This window comes from Branchiostoma lanceolatum, chromosome 8 (genome assembly GCF_035083965.1).
Source record: "Branchiostoma lanceolatum isolate klBraLanc5 chromosome 8, klBraLanc5.hap2, whole genome shotgun sequence".
Lineage (NCBI taxonomy): Eukaryota > Metazoa > Chordata > Leptocardii > Amphioxiformes > Branchiostomatidae > Branchiostoma > Branchiostoma lanceolatum.
Genome location: NC_089729.1, coordinates 16,974,242 through 16,986,862, shown reverse-complemented (window position 1 = coordinate 16,986,862; position 12,621 = coordinate 16,974,242). Strand labels below are relative to the sequence as shown.

At 39.3% G+C, this 12,621-nt stretch overlaps 1 protein-coding gene across 3 annotated transcripts in view; it reads left to right on the top strand.

Annotated features, from left to right (window-relative positions):
* The window catches only part of LOC136439869 (VPS35 endosomal protein-sorting factor-like), a 38,214-nt gene that overhangs the window by 4,126 nt on the left and 21,467 nt on the right, over positions 1-12,621 (top strand). For all 3 annotated transcript variants that reach the window (XM_066435520.1, XM_066435519.1, XM_066435518.1), the window contains exons 6-20: positions 138-217; positions 1,808-1,936; positions 2,591-2,675; positions 2,928-3,005; positions 3,888-4,032; positions 5,364-5,457; positions 6,580-6,657; positions 7,080-7,202; positions 7,649-7,695; positions 7,869-7,980; positions 9,997-10,077; positions 10,818-10,853; positions 11,601-11,654; positions 11,788-11,868; positions 12,362-12,424. In XM_066435520.1, coding sequence (XP_066291617.1) covers positions 138-217; positions 1,808-1,936; positions 2,591-2,675; positions 2,928-3,005; positions 3,888-4,032; positions 5,364-5,457; positions 6,580-6,657; positions 7,080-7,202; positions 7,649-7,695; positions 7,869-7,980; positions 9,997-10,077; positions 10,818-10,853; positions 11,601-11,654; positions 11,788-11,868; positions 12,362-12,424 — 1,286 coding nt within the window. The remainder of the gene's footprint in view (positions 1-137; positions 218-1,807; positions 1,937-2,590; positions 2,676-2,927; positions 3,006-3,887; positions 4,033-5,363; positions 5,458-6,579; positions 6,658-7,079; positions 7,203-7,648; positions 7,696-7,868; positions 7,981-9,996; positions 10,078-10,817; positions 10,854-11,600; positions 11,655-11,787; positions 11,869-12,361; positions 12,425-12,621) is intronic.

The window sequence follows — 12,621 nt, the reverse complement described above, 5'->3', positions numbered from 1 at the left end:
GCGCTCCGGTCTACAGCTGTTGGGCGATCCCACCCGCGGTCGGGCTGGTACCTCGGGTGATACGGAATACCCTGTGTTATATTCTACATGTACCATTGTAGACTAATATGTAGATTTATGCTACCCACTACCCACAGTTGCAGTCAAGACCCAGGTCCAGACAACCATGACAGACAAGGTCAAGAACAGACTGGAGCAACTGGATGACTTTGAGGAGGTCAGAAACTTGTTTAAGAGCAATGTATTGTCACAAGTATCTAATGCCAGCTCATAAGAGGACTAGAAATAGTCATGCTTTTAAGTAACAGAGTTATCAGCCAAGGATTGATGTGTTCAAAAATTCGTATTTTCCAAGAACCATTATTATAGTACTAGTAGAATGGAACTCGTTGTCATCAAGTACTATAGGAGCATCTCCACTGAGTAGCTTTAAAGGAACGCTACACAAAAAATTGAAAATCCTTCTATGCTATGCTTAATATATTCCAAAGTCAAATTCTTACTTCAAGTTGTTTTACATAAGTCCGTCATAGTTCTGGGATTTTCCACAGTTTGCAACTTATGCCGTGCTGACGCCTTCTCGCCTGATAATTGAATCATATGACGTCAGTGTTTCAAATATTTTGATTGACGTCATATAATACAATTATCAGGTGAAAAATTTGAAACACTGACGTCATATAATTCAATTATCAGGTAAGAAGGCGTCAGCAAGGCATAAGTTGCAAACTGTGGAAAATCCTAGAACTACGACGGACTTATGTGAAACAACTTAAGTAAGAATTTGACTTTGGAAGATATCTAGCATAGCATAGAAGGATTTTCAATTTTTTGTGTAGCTTTCCTTTAAAGAACGGTTGCAGTCAGATATGCAAAGACTAGGTGTAACAGACCGTTCGGTGTAATATAACCAGCTGCTGCCGCGCCGTGTGCCTGCGAAGCTGGTGTGTTACGCCTAATGGCGGTTGTACCGGCTTTGTAGATACAGATACAAGGTCTCTTAAATGTGAACAAATTCATCTCAGTCATGCCAGTGTGAATGTGAATTCAGCACCAGGGACAGTACTACGTAGTGTAAGTGTAAATGTAGATTCAGCCCTAGGGATAGTGTGATTGTGAGGGTTCTTCAGCACCGAGGACAGGTGCAATGTGACTATCATTCAGTAGTGGGAGCAACATCGTATGTTTGAATGTCATTCATCACCAAGGGCAAACTTCACTGTGAATGCCATGAATCAATTAAAAGAGCTGCTTTAGTGTGAATATGAGCATATTGAAAATCATGGTAGTTTCCACTGTATGCAAAATTCATTGTGTAGGGTCTAATCATCTACATCCCACTCTCATTAAATCAGGACCCCTATCGCTCCACGTTAGCTCGCCCACGTAGGGGCCCTGATCTTCAGTGCCAGTAGAAATGGTTCTGGCGCCGTTACTGACGGTTGCTCATGAATAATTAATGAGCTATCCTTATTTGGCGGTTAATTTGTTCTGAACCTAAAGTAACAATGTGAGACGTAACCTGATTGGTTGATAGCTTCCCAGCGTCCTTTGGGCTTTTGCTTCAGATGAGGTTTAGCAAACCCTCTGATTGGCTGAAGCTGTTTTGGTGGTGATGTTGCCAGAACCATGTCTACCGGGCTGAAGATCAGGGCCCCTACGCGAGCGAGCTAACGTGGAGCGATAGGGGTCCTGATTTAATGAGGGTGCTACATCCTGATGTAGGACGGAAGAAGACCCCAAAGAAACGACCAAGTTACAATTATCTTAAAGAAGTTTTTTATGTATACAAACCCTGTTCCTGTAGGGTTCTGTGAAGGAGATGTTGAACCTGAGTCAGCAGGACTATGTGAACAGGATTGAGGAGCTGAACCAGGCCCTCATCAGTGCCTGGGAACAGGACCAGAGAGTCAAAGCACTCAAGATCGCCATCCAGGTTAGTTATATGTATTGTTACAAAAATACTTTTTGCACTGCCTCAGGAGTGGAGCCAAAGATATAAGTTTCTGTTACGTTGATGAAGGTTAGACATCCAGGTAGTAAGATACGCCAAAAATAGTTACTCAAGCAACTGAATAGAATTTTTGAAACAGTCAGATGTTTCAGACAGCATCCGCTGTCTTTGGTCAGCGACTAACGATAAAGATTGGAAAACCAGATTTATACCAAAACTCTTAATAGATATGTTAATGAGGTTAAGACAATCTAGGATGTCTTGACGTAGTCTTCAAAGAAGGTTAATTCAAGACAAGGTGTATGCTAATAGTTCAATTAGCTACTGTTGTTTTAGTACAGTAACTAAATGTTGTTCGTCCGGGGTGGGGGTGGTGGGCAGTGCATTATCCCCATAAGTTTCTGTTGTATTTTAGTCTCATTTTGTCCCCTCCAGACCATAGCTTTTATGATAGAGTATATGTAATTTAATAAGATAGCAGAAAAAGCTGTCAGTCATCCTTGACTGTTTACATATATGTGCTGTAACTTAATGCATATTCATGTATTCCTTGCCTTTCTTACAGACCATATGTAACCCAACATTATATATGACTGTACATTGTATATGATGGCTTGTATTTATTCCGTTCTCTAGTGCTCCAAGCTGCTGGTTGACATCTCTGTGATTCAGTTTTACCCCAGCAAGTTTGTGCTCATCACTGATATCCTGGACACCTTTGGTAAGGATATCTTTCTCACTCTGGTCTTTACACTACTGTAAATGTTTGATTTTCATGGTTTTTGAAGTGACCTCTAACTGCAAAATTACATCAGCCTTTGTTGTATAATTCTACTGTACTACACAATAATTGTTTTAGCCGCAACTCTTCTCTCCTACTGCAAAATAAAACCACCACAAAAGTAAATGCATTTACAGTATAGATATTAAGACCTTGATGCAATAAATTTATTCATCCTTTTTCTCACCACAGGTCACCTGGTGTACGAGAGGATCCGACAGAAATCTGCATATTTCCCACCTGGCAGTAAGGTGCCTCAGATGCTCCCAGGTGGGTTCTACCATTAACATAAACATATGGGGGTGACTCTATATAGTTTCAATCAATCTTCAAATATTGTTACATCTTTTTGTAAATCTTAAGAAGTTTTTTGACTGTGTAAAACGCACAATTATAGTGTATTACTATTATACACAATTCTGTTTTTGTGCATGTCTCTTTAATTTGCTCTTTATTTCGATAGCTATCATGCATCGAATTCTAACTGAATCGAGTAGTGAGTATCTTAGATTGGATTTTGATTCAATTAGCCTGTCCTTCTGATTGCAGTGCTTTGTTAGAAATGTTGATAATGTAACAAACCTTTGGCTCACTTCCTCACAGTTTAAAGGCACCCAGAGCATTTTATGAGACTTAAAAACTGGAATTATTCTAGTTACTGTAATCTTTATGAAATTGACATGTAATGCCACTGTTTACCACAGTTGCGTTCGGATTTCTAATCAAAAGTGCACAAAAACGGCACAAAAATAATCTACATGGTGATCTTTTAATTTCACGCGCCTAGTGTAAATACTGTAGATATCGATCCCGGCCACCTCCGTTTAAACATAGATATGCAAAATCAAAACATAACAATGCAAATTTTTGACGGACATGCAGTCACTCTCTCATTGGTCGAACCCCTAACTGTGATGGACAGTCAGGATCAGTCTATTAAGGCTTGGATTTTCTATCAGTTCTCACTACACAACGACATGGGCTCTGCTCCTTTATTTTCGATATGTAATGGTATAATGTTATTGAAACTTATTACGTGTAGGAATGACTAGAAATTTGAGTTTTTTTAATCCAAGTTTCAAGCCTCATAAAATGCTCTGGATGCCTTTAAATTCTGAACAACATGTTAATCGTTTCCTTTTTTATACACAGAGGATTTCACCCCTGACCAAGTTCCTGGCTCTGCCAAGGAAACATGTAGAAACTGGTTCTATAAGATCGCGTCTATCCGTGAACTGATCCCGAGACTGTATGTGGAGACGGCCATTCTTAGGTGCTACAGCTTCCTGACTTCAGGGTAAGGACATTCATGTAGTGTTCAAAATTTCTCATTAACGATGTGTGTATGTTTCGTTAAGGACCACAGGAAGAATTGCTCTTGTGCTAATTGTGGATCCCAAATAAAGTCAAAGTCTAAAGTCAAAGTCTTCCTTTAGCACATTGAAGTAGATGTTTGGCACCCAATTCCCTATTGGTTACAGAGTTAAGCAGCAGGGAGAAAGTTAAAGTGCTTGTGCCACTAGTGACAATAAAATATAACAGTTCCTGATCATATTCAACCATGGTAAGTATTATCCAATGAACAAAGACGTTTATACAAAATAGACACCCTTCTGATGTGGCGTCATAGAGGGAATTTACGTTTATCGGTGGCATGAGCACTTTAAACTTTCTTATCTTTTAGAAAGTATGAATTTAATTTTTAAGGATCAAGATATCTCAAAGATTGTCTTTTAAATAGTCTTATGCCACTACATTCTATATTTTTTTCCAATCTTCTTAGATTCTTTTTCTGTAGTCCACTATTGGTCCACCCTACATAAAGATGTATTGATAAGTCCCCAAATACTATCAATACAGGAGCAACAGAAGGTAATGTACATGCCAGAGCAGTAGTAAAAGGTTTTGGTTTGTAGTCTCTTTATCGATTCGGGGCCGATCTGACACGTTCTCAGAAAGACGCTTACCGCTTCTCCAAACATCGTTTTCTGGGCGATTCAATGTTTCTGGTGGAAAGGGGTGTCTTGCCACTGCCCGGCAAGCTTAGTTGATATTTTCTGTGGAAACTTCATTTTTAGTAAAAATCATCCTTCTAAGCAATTTTTCACCCGAAAACTGCTATTTTGGGGGCATTCTTCCAAGGCCGCTGCACGGAAAAGACGTTATTTTTTCCCAGGAAAATGACTGACACGGCAATAAAGATCATCACTCTGTCTGTGCAATTAAGAAAACTGAAACAAATCGTTAGGATACGTTTTCCACAATCTCCAATGATGCGAAACCATCCAAAACGCACATAGAACGCACGATTCGGGTAATCAGGTGACAAAGCCGCGTAACTGTCGTCGGGCACTAATACCAGGAAGTACCCGAGGACGACCAAAACTCTGCAACCGTAAAACGCTACGAAGATCGGGCTTTTCAGGAAATATAAAAGATAACACACTGCTATAGCGATAACCGAAAAATCTGGAGCCAAATCTTTCGAGAAAACCTATGATTTGCATCTTATCTCACGGACTACTTCTAGGTACGGTCACTTGAAATTCCGAACCGGAACGTTAAATGGAACAATTGCTGCCCACATGTTTAGTGCCTGTTTCATGTGTATCTTTTATTTGTTGACAGGGAATACTCTCAGGCACTGCTGAGGCTGTCCAATATGATGAGAGGAATTGGAGACCCTTTGGTTGCTGTGTATGCCAGGACCTACCTTTGTAGGGTGAATATGGACTTTTTATTTTCATCAACAGGTTTTTATCTATCAAGTAGGTGGATACAGACAGACAGTAGATAATGTCCACACTTTTATGTCAATTTTTGTTCTTGAGTGGTGAATCATTTACAATGGCTTCCTCCACTATCTGTCTTTAGATAAACCTAATAATCATATAGGTAAGAATTTTGTGTAATTACTGTTACAGTAGTATTTTTGATTTTTTCATTATGCTTTTATTATTAAATTTTATTTGTAGTTTGGTGCATATTTTCAGAGGATTAAAAAACCTGTTCATAATTTTTGTGAATGAAGAAAATATTTTTTGTATTTTTTTTGCACTTTTTTTTCTTTTTGAAGAAAGCGGACCAAACAGCAAATATCTGCCCCAAGGCAGAAGAAGTGAGTTGTTAAAATGCCAATGTAAAAATTTTTTTCCTATTTTTTTTCTACTACAGTCAATTAGTCTTAAAGGTTTTCATGTCTAGATAGAAACTCACAAAGATGTGACCAACTGAAAGAGTTAAACACATACAGGTATACTGATAGACAGATATACTGTAAAAAGAGAAATGTTCTTTCATGTTCATGGTTTTCACATTGACCTCTTCATCGCAACATTAAAGCTGTTCTGCCTTCTACCTACTGTAAATCACTTTAATATAGCGGCAGGAAAATATAGCGGTTGGGGGAAAATAGAGTAGGTCACGGCACTTAATTTCAACGGTGGGAACAAACATTACTATCTCAAATATTAGTGATCAAATATTAACGATGATGAAATTTTAGCTGTTGACTAGTGACCGTTAAATCAGCTAAAATTAAGTTACAGTTAACAAATCAAAAATTACAGTACCTACCCCCTTGTTTCAACCGCAAAATTAAAACCACCGCGAACATTCCATTTTCTCCCTACCCAAAATTTTAGATCCCTGTGGACATTTCCCCTTTTACAGTACTGTAGCAACCATATATATCCTCAACTTTTTTGCCTGTGTTTGGAATTAACAGTCTATAGGATCTGTCTCAGTTTTCCTGTCATCTGTCATGATCAGCAGGCTGTGAAATTGAGTTTGCCACATGAGAGTGTATTTTGTTTAAGCACTACTTTCTTTGTCCTTGATACAGGTGGGAATCCTGGTTGCACCTGAAGTGCATGATCACGTGACCATCAACCTGTATGACTTCCTTACAACTTACAAACAGGTAAGTATGGACTGTTAGAATAAAGAGAAACTTGTCATTTATGGCTTAATATACACTTATGGACACTTGTCATCATCTGTCAAGCATTGCATATAAACAAAGACACATAGATATTCTGCACCTGAAACACATGTTAACACCTGTAACACCTGTTATGTGTCTCACAGCTACAGGGTTCTTGTATCTCCAGTACACACCTGTAACATCTGTAACACCTGTTGCACGTACCACAGTTGCAGAGTGACATGTAAATCTATAGTATCTCCTCCTGTACACATGTTTCATATATGCACACCAGTGACATCTGCAACACCTGTTGTATGTGCCACAGCTGCAGCGTGGCATGTAGATTTATAGCATCTCCACCAGTGCACACCTGTAACATAAACCCACACCTGTAACACCTGTCGCATGTCTCACAGCTGCAGAGTGACAGTGTACAGAACATCCTGGCTGTACAACAGATGGAGATGGCCCAGTACCTGCACCTGTACACCCCTGCACTGGACTGGATACTACAGTGTGTGGCTCATCGGGCATCAGAGGTCATATGAATATTTAGTACACTGTTCCTATTGTGTATCTATTAGTTAGAAATGGTCTATGTAGAGTTTATCTAATTCAGTATCCTTTAGTATCCTTTAGTATAATTATCCCTACTATATGTTGTATGTTGTAGCAATTGTATATTGTTGTACCATAAATATGTAATGATATATGTTGATAGAGTTATTAGGACTCAGATGACTGTGTATCTCTACTCTATTGTATCTGACCCTTCCCTCATGACCTCAATGAAAAGCGGCCTGCGTGCCGATTTGAGCTTATCATGAATAAACAATGGTTCAAACAAACAAACAAATAGTATTATACGCACATAGATGTATGTACTACTAATTAAATGATAACTGTATTGCCTATAATGGTTCATTTAGTAATTTAAAAGTCAACAATAATGGCCTTGTTACTTAAACATTGTTGTGTTGTACAGGATACCATGACAGAAGTACTGGAACATTGCAAGAAGCAGTGCAACAGGTAAGTGTTTTTCCCAGTACTTTTACCTTACTATGAACCTTTGCAAGTGTAGAAAATGTTTTCCTAGAAAATTAAGCCCTGGCATGAGCTGCAAAGTTGTAAGCATTGAAAAATTTACTTTAGGAAACACTCTATCAGCTCTACTTGAATCCAAATGTTTGCATTTTCCACAGTGCCTTGCTGCTGAACTCCGTTATGTCGGCCTTTAAGCCAGACTACATCGCCAGCCGAGCCCTGAAGTTTGTGGACATCATCAGAGACTGTGAGGAGGCAGGCTTCCCAAAGGTTAGCAAACTGTTCATGTACTAAATCTAGCAAACTGTTCATGTACTAAATCTAGCAAACTGTCCATGTACTAAATCTAGCAAACTGTTCATGTACTAAATCTAGCAAACTGTTCATGTACTAAATCTAGCAAACTGTTCATGTACTAAATCTAGCAAACTGTTCATGTACTGTACTAAATCTAGCAAACTGTTCATGTACTGTACTAAATCTAGCAAACTGTTCATACTAAATCTAGCAAACTGTTCATGTACTAAATCTAGCAAACTGTTCATGTACTAAATCTAGCAAACTGTTCATGTACTAAATCTAGCAAACTGTTCATGTACTAAATCTAGCAAACTGTTCATGTACTGTACTAAATCTAGCAAACTGTTCATGTACTGTACTAAATCTAGCAAACTGTTCATACTAAATCTAGCAAACTGTTCATGTACTAAATCTAGCAAACTGTTCATGTACTAAATCTAGCAAACTGTTCATGTACTAAATCTAGCAAACTGTTCATGTACTAAATCTCCTATTATCTACATCGTCACTCTGTGCAAAGTATTGTGTGGTACACTCTTTAAAGGCACCCAGAGCATTTTATGAGGCTTGAAAACTGAAAATATTCTAGTTGCTGTATCTTTATGAAATTGACAATTAATGCCACTGTTTGCCACATTTGCGTACGGATTTCCTATCAAAAGTGCTCAAAAGCGGCACAAAAATAAGCTACATGGTGATCTTTTAGTTTCACGCGCCTGCTGTAAATATTGTTGATACCATAGCTTCGCCAACCTCCGCCAAAACATAGAAATGCAAAATAAAAACATAAAGATGCAAATATTTGACAGGCATGCAGTCACTCTCTTATTGGTCGAACCGCTAATTGTGATGGACAGTCAGGATCAGTCTATTAGGGCTTTGATTTGATTTGATCAGTTCTCACCACACAGCGACATCGTATCTTCGCTCATTTAATGTCGATATGTTATGGTTAAGTGTTATTGAAACTTGCTATGTGTAAGAATGACTAGAAATTTGAGTTTTCTAATTCAAGTTTCAAGCCAGGTAAAATACTCTGGATGCCTTTAAGATAGCTACAAATGTTCATATTCACAGTAACACAGCTCTTTTAATTACTAAATGGCATCCACAATGAAGTTTGCCATTGGTGATGAATGACATTCAGATATGTGCTGTTGTCTTCACCACTGAATTATAGTCACATTAGTCATTGCAGATGTCCTTGGTGCTGAAGAACCTTCAAAGAGTAGTACAGCCTACCCTTGAAAGTGACATTCACACTGACATGGCTGACACTGGTGCTGAATTCACATTCACACTGACATGGCTGTCCCTGGTGCTGAATTCACATTCACACTGACATGGCTGTCCCTGGTGCTAAATTCACATTCACACTGACATGGCTGTCCCTGGTGCTGAATTCACATTCACACTGACATGGCTGTCCCTGGTGCTGAATTCACATTCACACTGACATGGCTGTCCCTGGTGCTGAATTCACATTCACACTGACACTGCTGTCCCTGGTGCTGAATTCACATTCACACTGACATGGCTGTCCCTGGTGCTGAATTCACATTCACACTGACATGGCTGTCCCTGGTGCCGAATTCACATTCACACTGACATGACTGTCCCTGGTGCTGAATTCACATTCACACTGACATGGCTGTCCCTGGTGCTGAATTCACACTGACACCGACATGGCTGTCCCTGGTGCTGAATTCACATTCACACTGACACTGCTGTCTCTGGTGCTGAATTCACATTCACACTGATATGGCTGTCCCTGGTGCTGAATTCACATTCACACTGACATGGCTGTCCCTGCTGCCAAATTCACACTGACATGGCTGTCCCTGCTGCCAAATTCACACTGACATGGCTGTCCCTGGTGCTGAATTCACATTCACACTGACATGGCTGTCCCTGCTGCCGAATTCACACTGACACAGCTGTGAATACCTGGTCCTTAATGGTCTTGACAATACTGTTCCTCCCCAGCATGAGCTGTACGCATCACTGGGTGCTAACATGGTCCTGGCTGACCCTCCAGAAGAACAGAGGCTGCAGACGCTGAATGAGGTGAGGGCTGTCTCCAGCTTAAATATACACGTACATGTGATGCATATGTCCTGTCATGTCACCGATTTTGTGCCACTTCCACACGACTTTCCTCACTCCACCCAGGTGTAAAAATGGGTACCTGACTTCGGTTGGGGATGTAAAAGGTGGTGGAAGGAGAAGGCTGGGCTCCGCCCTCCAATACCCTGCTCTAGACACAGCGGATAACAACCCACTGCCCCTATGGCCTCAAAAATGCCATGGGACTACTTTTTTTATATGTCACATCTTAAAAAAAGCAAAACATCTAGATCAATACATCACATGGCGTCGCGGTGGCGTAGTGGTAGGGTGTTTGGCCCCAGAACCCAGAGATACTGGGTTCAAATCCAGGGTTCCCTGATTTGCCCCGTTGACGTTGTCCCCTTGGGAAAGGCAATTTACACGACTTTCCCCACTTTACTCAGGTGAAAATGAGTACCTAGCTTCGGTTAGGGACGTCCCTCGGATAGGATGTTAAATGGTGGTCCCGTGTTTGAGGAGAACCACACATCAAGCACTTATCGAAAAGAGTAGAGGTCCTTCCCGGTGTGTGTGGATCATATAAATCTGTCCGGATATGCAGCTTGTACTCTTCAGTACAAACCTGGTGCGGTTTACCGGGTATGCAATACAAACAAACAATCAAACACTTCTGAACTGTTGGAAGTGTGTTGCTGCCCTCCATGAATAAGGTCTTGCTTGTTTTCTATGTCCCACAGGTGTGGAAGATTGTGATGAAGCTGAAGAATCCTGCAGTAAGTCTTTGTGTTTTCTCTTCACTTTAATGTATCCATATTAGTTACTACAGTATATGCCAATTATTTGTATACCTTTTTTCTGTATATTTCGCCTATCTGTATAGAATTATTCCAAAACACCAAACCATTTACGATTCACTCAATTGTAAAAACAATGCATAACTGTATCGCCCATTATCGTAAAGTTTGGTGTATTGTATAAAATCTTGTCCGATTATATTGTAAAATGTCACCCACAACTATAGGCTAAATTTTGGGTTTATTTGTAGTTTCGGGAGTGGGGACTCCGTCTATACCGTTCGATAATCGCACTCTTTTGTTTCTTGCTATTGTTATGCTTGCAAACAATCGATATCGGGACATCAATATCGCTATTTCGGACAGTCGTATAGTTCGGGGAGTCGTATAATTTGCGCTGACAAATGGGCTATACAGATATGCGGAATCTACTGTATCTGTAGCCTTCAGCAAAACTTTGTTTTGTGAAGAGATTAGTCCATATCAAATGTTGTATTTATGAGCTACAAAAACATATGAACCTGATAGTTAGTTATCAACACATTCCAGATGGAAGAAAGGAGAAAACGTCAAATATCATATCACTTGCATTGTTTACCATTCTTGTAGGTATAGAATACATAAGTATCTGAGACACAGACAAATAGAATGTTGATATCTATGAAATGCATACATGTTTCATATGCAGTAAAAGTCTTATCATTTCTTTTGTTCCATATCTTACAGAACTATATTTCCTGTGCCGAGGTTTGGATTGAATATCCCTGTAAACATTTCACGGTAAGTTTGCCTCAAAGTGGCAAGAATTTCTTATGTTGTCCTTTGTCAATATTGGTTTGTGTTTCTATCCATGTGGAGCTGAAGTTAACAACATGGTTTGATACTGTGTTTTTCTTGTGTACTACATCATTAGAAACGTGAAGTGAACACCATTCTTGGTGACATCATCAAGCACATGGTTCCCGACAGAGCCTTTGAGGACTTCTATCCACAGGTATTTCTGTTCATACAATCTGCAAACTATTTTACATGATGAGGCAAAGTAATACATGTACCTAATCCCTACATCAGGCTAACTAAATGTTCCTGCATTTAGTTTGTAGTGTAACTGAATGATCCAGCATTTAGTAATTTGTAGTGTAACTAAATGATCCTGCATTTAGATTGTAGTCTAGCTAAATGTTCCTGCATTTAGTTTGTAGTGTAACTAAATGATCCTGCATTTAGTTTGTAGTCTAACTAAATGATCCTGCATTTAGTTTGTACTCTAACTAAATGTTCCTGCATTTAGTTTGTAGTGTAACTAAATGATCCTGCATTTAGTTTGTAGTCTAACTTAATGTTCCTGCATTTAGTTTGTAGTCATAGGAAACGTGATTATGGAAGTCATTGAAATAGCCATTCAACTGCTAAGCTTGTGGTGAAATAGTTGATGAATTTCATGGCTCGATTTACCACAATGAAGTATTCCATACCTCCTTTGACAGTTGCAGTCCATCGTGACCAAGGTGCTGTCCCACATGCATGATTTTGCTGTGCTGTTTTCCATGGTAAGGTCAACCTTTTTACAAACTTGTAGACTTTTAGGTTCTTGTACTTCAATACGTGGTCAACACATTATCATTTTCAACGTAAGATTTTTTTAAGACACAAAATACACATTTATCTGTCCTGCTGTTTGTAACAAGTTAACAAATACATTTTTTAATCAGTGGTACAGAGTCATAAAAATCAAAAGGGTTAGGAT